At 26.7% G+C, this 11,442-nt stretch overlaps 1 protein-coding gene across 12 annotated transcripts in view; it reads left to right on the top strand.

The window, feature by feature from the left end:
* Nucleotides 1-11,442, top strand: part of LOC111678401 (collagen alpha-1(XVIII) chain) — a 331,879-nt gene that overhangs the window by 144,514 nt on the left and 175,923 nt on the right. For all 12 annotated transcript variants that reach the window (XM_046953012.1, XM_046953011.1, XM_046953013.1 and 9 more), the window contains exons 3-4: nucleotides 2,841-2,904; nucleotides 4,477-4,634. In XM_046953012.1, coding sequence (XP_046808968.1) covers nucleotides 2,841-2,904; nucleotides 4,477-4,634 — 222 coding nt within the window. The remainder of the gene's footprint in view (nucleotides 1-2,840; nucleotides 2,905-4,476; nucleotides 4,635-11,442) is intronic.

Below are 11,442 nucleotides of genomic sequence, written 5' to 3'. Positions count from 1 at the left end.
GAAAACATATTATGTTACTAACAAATATTTAAACTTACAAATAACCATTATATGTTATGTTGCTATATGTTATATAACCATTGTATGTTATGTTGTTATAAATAACCAATACATGTTTTGTTGTTCTTTGTCTGCTGCTACAACAACAAAATAACTTTAGCCACACATCTCACACATATTATTTTGTGTGTGTGTTGTTTTAAGCGACAATAAAATGAGTTGAAATAATTCTCATTTGGTTTGTAACATTATATGTATAAGTATTTCACTTTGAGTAGAATAAATAAATTGTAAATCGTGTATTGTAGATTTTTATTTTTTTTAGAAGCTGATGAAACTGATTCAGTAATCAAAATAAAATTGATTTCGATATATTTTTTAACGATATTTTGATCACAGTAATATAGTCATGTATAACAAAAAATATTATGATAAATAAAATATATTATGATAAAATATTTTAGCTGATTTTAACCATAATATGATATTTTAAAATTGTTACAATAACCATAATATGTTGCTCTTAGAACATGGTTACCACAACCAGCCTCAACTAGAGTATTGCATTTTGTCTAAATTATAAATCAAGATCAGTATGAAAACACTACTATCTACTACTGTTAAGTTTATTGTCGGGACAAATTATTGATTTACAGCCCGGAACTACAGATAACACACTATTCTGTATCATATATCAGTATATAGGTGGTGCTATTGATCACTCTATAAATAGTTCGGTGTATAAATCTATGTCCGAACTATAGATCACTTTATAATTTGTATTTTATAAATTTTTAGTGTGACCTTTATTTCGAATCAAGATTGTAGATTAGTCTATAGTCTGTAATATAGATCACTGTAAAACAGAATATTTCGAGATTACAGATACATATATATCAATCAGTAAGTTACAATATATAGATCATACTATTGTCAGCATTATACACCAGTTATTTGTCCGAACTATTTATGGATCGATCTGTTGTTCTTTCTATAGATCGGTGTTGTTAAGGCTTCCCATCAGTCTAGTTCTGATATAGCTTATGTTTATAAACTCAAATATATATAGATCACTGTTCATCATTATACAACATGATGACAGATCCGTCTATTGTCGGGACTATATAACTGTGTTTAGTCTGTACTATATATCATTATAAGTCTAGATTTATAATCGATTTACAGCTTTAACTTAAATCTATCGATCTGTTAAATTTACATTATGGATCAGTCTATAGTTTTGAATAGTACTTTCTTCATTATTGTCTATAGTTAAATCTGTAAATCCAGTTTAAAAGTACATCTATAGTTCTGATCTAAAGTCTGATATAAACTTCACTATATAGTAAGAACAATAAATCAATTTATATTTTAGACAATATAACAATTAATAGAACATACTACACATCATTCTATAAGTTTCCACTAAGTCTATAGTATTGGCTGTAAATCACAAAAGCTCTTGACTATAGACCATTCAATACTTTGAACTATAGAATAGTCTAAGGACCACAGTCCTTATGGTTTATATATAGTCTGTACGCCATTGACTGGACTATAGATTGTTGTTAAGTAATGGTTTCAGTTCTCGATTTGATTATATTATTTTTGTCTGGATAATAAATATATGTACATATGTGTGTAGTTTGGAAATAATTTCTCTTGTAAAGAATATTTACGTCTGTGTTGCATATTATATGCTCTTTCCCATATACATATAACAACTATCTGCTATAGCTATGTATGACTGGGTTTTTAAGTGTTTGTTTTACAATTTTTATAGATTTTATATTTTCAATCACTGGAGGTAATTTTAATATCCATGCAATATGCTATCGCATACAAATACATCTATAGCTTTCACTCACACACTTTCATATAAAGTTTAGCCCATTCCTCTCTCTTGCTTTTTACTTTTTTCTCTCTCTCTGTCTCTCTAAGTTTTTCTAATACTATAACAGTTACAGTGTTATATTCTCTAATGATAGTTTTGTGGCATTTTGTATTATGTGAAATATTGCTGTAGTAAAACCATTGCTGCTGTCATTTGAGGATTTACCGACTTTTTGCATAAGTGATTTTATTGGCATTTTGAGTTTGAATTGAGTTTGTTGCCGTCATATACATACATACATATATACATATCTACAAAACAGATACACTTTGATATTTATTTATATTTGTATTTGTTTATAATAAAAATAGTTTTTTTTTCTGTTGTTGTTTTTTTATTTTTACACAACTGCTATTTTGCATTTTAGTTTTTATATTTATTTATATATTTTTATTATTATTTATTTTTATTATTTTTTTTTTGTTATTGATTGGTGGTTACACAGTGAGTACTTTAACTTGTCCAAGTTTAATAATGGATTTTTCTAGTACTTCGAAAACAAAATTGTTTTGTATGTATAAGTTCGCATTTTATAAGGAACTTACATAAAAATAAAACATTTATTTTTATTTGTATGCCAAGTTATTGACCCCTTGTTAATGTAGCAGCAACATCACTTAAGTGATTTAAGTTATTTCACCAATAGGGAAACAAACTAATAGAAAAGTTTTTGAATTTTCGAAAATTATTTTATAAGTTTATAGTTTCATTAATAAAGTTTGAAGTTAAAACTTAATAAAATTAAAATTAAGATAATGCAAATAACGAAGGTCATATTTTTATTCATAACTTTATAACACACACATTTTACTATTTTGAAAAAAAAAAAAAAAAAAAAATATTGTTTAAATACATTTAATATTTATTTTGTATAGACTCAACAATTTGTATAATTTAAAAATTTTGCAAATTAATAATTGCTTTATTTCAACTTTTTTATTTACAGGCCACAAGCATTTACGATGGCAGTGGTATGCCTCCGCCACAGTCACAATACCCACATGAAAGACGTAAGTATTTTGTTTTTTAATATTAAAAATTAATTTGCAGAAATGCTGTAAATAGCAGGAATTCATTAAGCATTTATAAAAAAATTACGACAACAGTTTCATAAAAATAGCTGCTGCAATATGTTATAATTTTTATCTCAAAGAAAATTTACTAGAAAATTTTGTGCAACTTGTTTTACCAGAATTCTTTAAAAAAATCAATTAAAACTGTGTCACATAAAACTGTTTCATTGCTTTACCCAAATATATATTTTTTTAAACATTTCTCATACAAAACAATTTTAATTGTTTCCTTAGTGTGTATATATTCATATTTACTTACATAATACATACATATATACATGATCAGTTTTGCTCAGGACTCAAAAGGTTAAAAATTTTTCTGTAATAATATGGCAAACAAAAATATTTTTCATATATTTATACACCAATTTTTAATTTAACAGACCAGTTCTAGTTCAGTTCTAGTTCAGTTCTAGTTCAGTTCTAGTTCAGTTCTAGTTCAGTTCTAATTCAGTTCTAATTCAGTTCTAGTTCAGTTCTAGTTCAGTTCTAGTTCAGTTCTAGTTCAGTTCTAGTTCAGTTCTAGTTCAGTTCTAGTTCAGTTCTAGTTCAGTTCTAGTTCAGTTCTAGTTCAGTTCTAGTTCAGTTCTAGTTCAGTTCTAGTTCAGTTCTAGTTAAGGTTTGTTATGTACGATACATCAGATCTGAAGAAATTAGTTTTTCATAATTTTTCTGATTCTAATTTATTACTGAACCCTTGTCAGTAAATCAGGACAGAATTTATAACGATTATATGTTATTGCTATGATTTGCATTTTGTAAACACATACATTGAATAAAAATTGAGTAATATAACATACACAGACAAATAACATACACACTATAATAACAGAAATATGTAATTATTTTGTACGTACAGTAAAAAAAAATTATGTACTATGAAATTATTTTTAAAGTAGACTTGCATACAAATACACATGCGAACGTTGTTATGAGGTGTGTTAGTATGTATCTAGGTAAATGTAAATAAAGATAACCCTTTTAAAATTTCTACTTCGCACTGTGTGTGGGGTTTTTTTTTGGAATTTTGCTTTGAGTGGGGTTAGCCGGAATAATATTATCTTTCAGTTTATAAGAACTATTTGCTTTTTTATAGTAACGTTCATTATATTTTTCTACAAAACCTGCAAATGACATGTCATTGATGTGTCACAGCAATAATTGTTTGTTGAAAATATCCTAGTTTATGCCTCAGGGGTTTGCTTTGTTATTTTGAAGAAATAAATCAATAGATTTTTTCTCTTTATGTGTGTGTGTGTGTTTTTTATGTTAGATAATTATTTGTTAGATAGATTTCTTGTACTAGGTAACACCTACTTAGGGTAGGAATTTGTGATAAAGGAAGCTAAAAATATGTAATCAATTATTATGTTTCTGTTCTTAAAGTTTTAATTGATGTCTCTTGGTGGTTTCTTCTAAAAGATTATAATACTTTTTTTTAAATATAAAATAATTCTCTGTTATATAAAAGTTTCTTTACTAAGTTGTTACTTTTTCTCTTGTTTTCAGCATATCGTACTATTAAAGGCGAGAAAGGTGAACGTGGCCCTAAAGGTCCTCCTGGTGATAGTATACGTGGTCCTCCTGGACCACCAGGTCCTGCTGGTCCTAAAGGTGAACCAGGTTCATTTCCTCCCTTTATTGATTTTGCTAGCAATCCTGAGGCGGTAAGTAAAAATTTTCAATTTATTTAATATAAATTTATGATTTTTATAAAACATCAACATTTCATTGTAATTGACCTAACTAAATTAGTTCGGTTACGTATACGTTATATTTTGAAGATAAATGTTAATCATACTCACAGCTCCCATTGACAATAGTATGATAATTTATTCAGAATACACCAAACTGTGGATAGAATTTCATGATATTTATAAGTTTGAACTTTTGTTCAAACCGGAGGCGTACACTGTAGCTTTTTATAGTAAGAATATATTACTCATACAACCAGCCTAGACATTTTGTTTTTAATTGTAAAAGATGAAATTATTTGCAACATTCTTAAAATTATAATAAACTTATTCATATCAAACATAACTTGTATTAACATATATTTCATTAAAAATTTTCTATCAAATTTACCTTCAAATTTAAAAAATATTGTTTCAAATTAAAATAAATCTCTGTATATTTAAAACACAACAAAAAACACACTCAACTAATTATGGATCAATTAAAGTTTACTAAACAATTTTCGAACTAAAATTGAAATACAACATAATAAAACAGTTTTTGAAAATAAAGTGCTAAACATGAATGAATATTTGTAAAATCATAAATGAATTACAAACAGCTTAAACTAAATGCTAAAAATATACACACAAACAAACATATACAAAATATTTCAATTCTGTTCAATTTACAAACTAACAAAAACAGATACATTAACAAAGGGATTTCCTACATACTTTTATACAACAGAAATTTTAATTTCGAAAATTGATTTATTTTATAATTCAAAAAACTAAAATGGAATAAAAAAAAGTTAATTTTCAATTATAAATGAAAATAACATTATAATAATAAAGAGAGCACATAACAAATGCACACCCACATTTAATGTATTTGTAAAACAATTTCAACAAATATTAAAAACCAACAAAAATATCGAGAAAAACTAAAATTATTTATACGTTAAATTAATGCAATCAATATATACAATTTATTTTCTCTTAACTCTTTACTCCTCTTATAAACAATTTCATCTAAAGTGTGTGCGTGTGCATTTATATTCATTTCCGCTTGGTGAAACTAAAATTCTATTAAATTTGTTTATTGTATTAGTGATGATGTTATTAAAATGCAACAACCACTACAACAATAATTTATCTGTGTCTGTAAATACAAAATTTAGTTTTTAATTCGGGATAAATATACATATAAAGCTATAGATGGAAATTTAGCAAAACAACAACAAAAAACAAATGTAATACATCCATACAATTTAAACATACTTTTGTTAAATATATAGTTATGTAGAGACATACATTCATACACCCACTCACGAAAACATATGTTCTCTAATACAGGTGTTTATGTATGTGTGTTTGTTTTCGTGGAATTCCAGCGGGTGCATTGTTAGTATTAGTTAGAGAAAAGTGTTGGTAATTTATAGAGCTTACATGATTTTTATAGGAGTAGGAAACTTGTTGTGCACTATGGGGAAGTATTTGGAAAAAAAAAACTACATAGACTAGACAAGACATAGACTAGACATAGACTAGACATAGACTAGACATAGACTAGACATAGACTAGACATAGACTAGACATAGACTAGACATAGACTAGACATAGACTAGACATTTCATTGTAATTGACCTAACTAAATTAGTTCGGTACGTATACGTTATATTTTGAAGATAAATGTTAATCATACTCACAGCTCCCATTGACAATAGTATGATATTTATTCAGAATACACCAACTGTGGATAGAATTTCATGATATTTATAAGTTTGAACTTTTGTTCAAACCGGAGGCGTACACTGTAGCTTTTTATAGTAAGAATATATTACTCATACAACCAGCCTAGACATTTTGTTTTTAATTGTAAAAGATGAAATTATTTGCAACATTCTTAAAATTATAATAAACTTATCATATCAAACATAACTTGTATTAACATATATTTCATTAAAAATTTTCTATCAAATTTACCTTCAAATTTAAAAAATATTGTTTCAAATTAAAATAAATCTCTGTATATTTAAAACACAACAAAAAACACACTCAACTAATTATGGATCAATTAAAGTTTACTAAACAATTTTCGAACTAAAATTGAAATACAACATAATAAAACAGTTTTGAAAATAAAGTGCTAAACATGAATGAATATTTGTAAAATCATAAATGAATTACAACAGCTTAAACTAAATGCTAAAAATATACACACAAACAAACATATACAAAATATTTCAATTCTGTTCATTTACAAACTAACAAAAACAGATACATTAACAAAGGGATTTCCTACATACTTTTATACAACAGAAATTTTAATTTCGAAAATTGATTTATTTTATAATTCAAAAAACTAAAATGGAATAAAAAAAAGTTAATTTTCAATTATAAATGAAAATAACATTATAATAATAAAGAGAGCACATAACAAATGCACACCCACATTTAATGTATTTGTAAAACAATTTCAACAAATATTAAAAACCAACAAAAATATCGAGAAAAACTAAAATTATTTATACGTAAATTAATGCAATCAATATATACAATTTATTTTCTCTTAACTCTTTACTCCTCTTATAAACAATTTCATCTAAAGTGTGTGCGTGTGCTTTATATTCATTTCCGCTTGGTGAAACTAAAATTCTATTAAATTTGTTTATTGTATTAGTGATGATGTTATTAAAATGCAACAACCACTACAACAATAATTTATCTGTCTGTAAATACAAAATTTAGTTTTTAATTCGGGATAAATATACATATAAAGCTATAGATGGAAATTTAGCAAAACAACAACAAAAAACAAATGTAATACATCCATACAATTTAAACATACTTTTGTTAAATATATAGTTATGTAGAGACATACATTCATACACCCACTCACGAAAACATATGTTCTCTAATACAGGTGTTTATGTATGTGTGTTTGTTTTCGTGGAATTCCAGCGGGTGCATTGTTAGTATTAGTTAGAGAAAAGTGTTGGTAATTTATAGAGCTTACATGATTTTTATAGGAGTAGGAAACTTGTTGTGCACTATGGGGAAGTATTTGGAAAAAAAAAACTACATAGACTAGACAAGACATAGACTAGACATAGACTAGACATAGACTAGACATAGACTAGACATAGACTAGACATAGACTAGACATAGACTAGACATAGACTAGACATAGACTAGACATAGACTAGACATAGACTAGACATAGACTAGACATAGACTAGACATAGACTAGACATAGACTACATAGACTAGACATAGACTAGACATAGACTAGACATAGACTAGACATAGACTAGACATAGACTAGACATAGACTAGACATAGACTAGACATAGACTAGACATAGACTAGACATAGACTAGACATAGACTAGACATAGACTAGACATAGACTAGACATAGACTAGACATAGACTAGACATAGACTAGACATAGACTAGACATAGACTAGACATAGACTAGACATAGACTAGACATAGACTAGACATAGACTATCAGACCATAGTGCGGTGCCAGTAGATCACATTATATGTATGTATGTGGGTTTGTCATAGTATGTATATAATGTTTATATGTATGTTATGGGTAAACACATGTATTGTTGACGCGCTTAGACAGACATATGGCCGGAAGCAAATACCTGATTTCCCCAGATAACAATGTGTAAGAACTAACGGATTTTCACTAACGTTATTTGTACTTACATACAAACATACCAACATTTATATGTGAACTTGAGTATGTATCAGAATTAATGTTTTAGTACTTTTTATACATTATTTTCATGTCGCCAACTATGATGCTAAAGCACTAGCAGCAGCAACAGAAAATAGCGACAACAACCGTTACAAAACATCAGTTTTAAATTATTGTTTGTTATTTATTGTTTAGTTAGTATTTGTGCAAGTTGTATGCTTGAATGTTCATGTAAACGTGTGCAACCTACAGAGTTAAAATGGTTGAAGTCTATAGTTTGAAGAGCTAATGTTTACTTTAACAAACAAACTAGAAATAGTAGTTTTAGTTGGTGCTGTTCAACTGTTGTTGATACTCCTGTTGTGTTTCTGTATAAATACGTACAAATGATGCTTAACATAACAAGATGCACATAAATACACACAAACATGCAACCATTTATGGTAGATGAATTGTTAAAATTACAAACAATTTATGTATATGTTAGAATGTACATTTGTATTTGTGTATTTATTCGTACAAATACATTTAAACACATGTTTATGTGATGTCGTGTGTTTATATTCACTATAATATGTTAGGATTATAGAGCAATTTATTCAAGTGGGCTTAAGGACACACATACACACACTTATATCTATACACATATACAGGTTATAGATATGTATATAGGTTTAGTACTTTAGAGGTAGGTTAGTTCGTTTGTGGTAGTACTGCAACTAACTACCAACACATGTAGAGTGTAAATCATTTATATGTATTTATTTATTTGTTTGTGTGTTTGCCTATATGTGTATGCATTTGTAATCGTGTTTAGGTCAGCATTTATTCATTTATTTATTTTTATGTTTTTTTTATTTTACATATGGAGATTTTCGTATATTTTTAAAATAAAAATCAATTTTGTTATATTCGCTAGAGATGATATGTCTTGTCATCAATGGACTTAGGATAGTTCTTCAAAATTTTATATCATACGTTTTAGAGGCCAGTAGACCTTCAAAAACAATTTTGCATGTCTCAAATTGATTTCAAAGTAAAGCATTTATATAACAACGAAAATCTTCATTCTGGAGCAATATGAATCTCAATTAGGCAATTGTTAACTAAGAAATAGCTGTATCCACCGAAAGTTTTCTTTCTTAGAGAATAACATCCGGTAGCAGCAAAGCTGATAATTTTTTGTAATTGTTGGAACCAAGAAGGTGGTATCTATTATGAGCATCTGATATCATGTCAGATAATGTTTGAAATGCCAATTGACACTACGAAAGATTATAATTTTTACAACGAATTATTATTTGTAATTAAAAATGTATTAATTTTGAAAACCCTAATCTTAAGATAAATACAGCCATGTCTCCTTTGGTATCTGTTGGGTCAAAAATGGTCTTAACTACTATTTTCACCTGAAAATCGTATTTTCATTACAAAATCGTATTTATAATAAAAAATAGTATTTTCATCAGAAAATGGTATTTTCATCAGAAAATCGTATTTTCATTAGAAAATCGTATTTTCATTAGAAAATCGTATTTTCATTAGAAAATCGTATTTTCATTAGAAAATCATATATTCTTTAGAAAATCAAATTTTCATTAGAAAATCGTATTTTTATAGAAAATCGTCTTTTCATTAGAAAACGCATTTTCATTAGAAAATCGTATTTTCATTAGAAAATCGTATTTTCATTAGAAAATCGTATATTCATTAGAAAATTGTATTTTCATTAGAAAATCATATTTTCATTACAAAATCATATTTTCGCCAAAATATCATATTTTTAATAAAAAAATCTTATTTTCACTAGAATATGTTAATGTTTGTTGCTGCATATGGCAGTTTCTCCAGAAATCTCAATTTCATTATAAAATCCTATTTTCATTACAAAATCCTATTTTCACCAGAAAATCATATTTTCATTACAAAATCCTATTTTCACCAAAAAATCATATTTTTAATAAAAAATCGTATTTTCACTATAATATGTTAAAGTTTGTTGATGCATATAGCACTTTCTCCAGAAATCTCAATTTCACTAAAAAAAATTCATTTTTCTTGAAAAACTCCATTTTTATGATATGGAATCGTCCATATTTTCTACTAGTTTTTAAAAACAAACTGATTTCTTTAGTTTGTTTGTTGTGTTTGAAACATACATACACTTTTTCCAATACAATATTGTACGTTTTTTTCACGTTTCTAAAACATTTCATTAACACGTTTACATTACTAACAACACACATCGTAACGCTGACACCCAATTTATAGAGGATTTATAAAAACAAATTACCACAGCTTTAGCTAGATTTAGTTAGGGAGCTATATATGTAGGTACTATATTTGAGTCGTGTATTTACAACTTAAAACCAAAATCCTAAATACATAAATTTTTATTAACGCTGCTATTTATTTGTGTATATGTAGTTACGACAACAACGACATGACAATGTATTTATTTATAATTATTTATGAATTGATGTTTAGAAAACGATTTTAGACTACAGCGATAATTACAACAGATGTCAGGCAAACAGGCAGACAGGCAATAACCAACAAACATAATTACTTCATGCAGTTTTTACAACAGGCATGACATGAATAAATAAAATATTTATTAAAAAAAGGCACAATTTATATTTTAAAATAATGTTGAAATTTAAAACATAACATTTGTGCATATTGTTTAAGTAATGGCAGTTTAATTTTTTATTTTTTTGCAAAATTAATTATAAAATTTTTAACAAATTTGTTAAACCCAAATTTTTAATGTTTTTTCAATAATTTATTTTTAATTATTTATTTAGAAATTAAACAAAACAACTACGAACCTTAGCTTAATTACATTTTCCATTTATTGTGGTAATGGGGTTTGCTATTAGTGCTAAAATTAGCACTTCCGTTTCCATGTGATCTATGTTTTCTAAAAGTGTCAGTTTTTTTTTTTTGCTGTTGATGTTGCTGTTTAATTTTGTTTAAATTTAACAAAATAAGACAAAAAAATGTGTCATGTCTAAAATTGTTTTCTGAAAGTTTTAGGAAAATAAATAGACTAATAGACTGAAAGAGAGATGTAATGTGTG

Source organism: Lucilia cuprina, chromosome 5 (assembly GCF_022045245.1).
Source record: "Lucilia cuprina isolate Lc7/37 chromosome 5, ASM2204524v1, whole genome shotgun sequence".
Lineage (NCBI taxonomy): Eukaryota > Metazoa > Arthropoda > Insecta > Diptera > Calliphoridae > Lucilia > Lucilia cuprina.
This window is presented reverse-complemented; position numbering and strand designations above follow the sequence as displayed.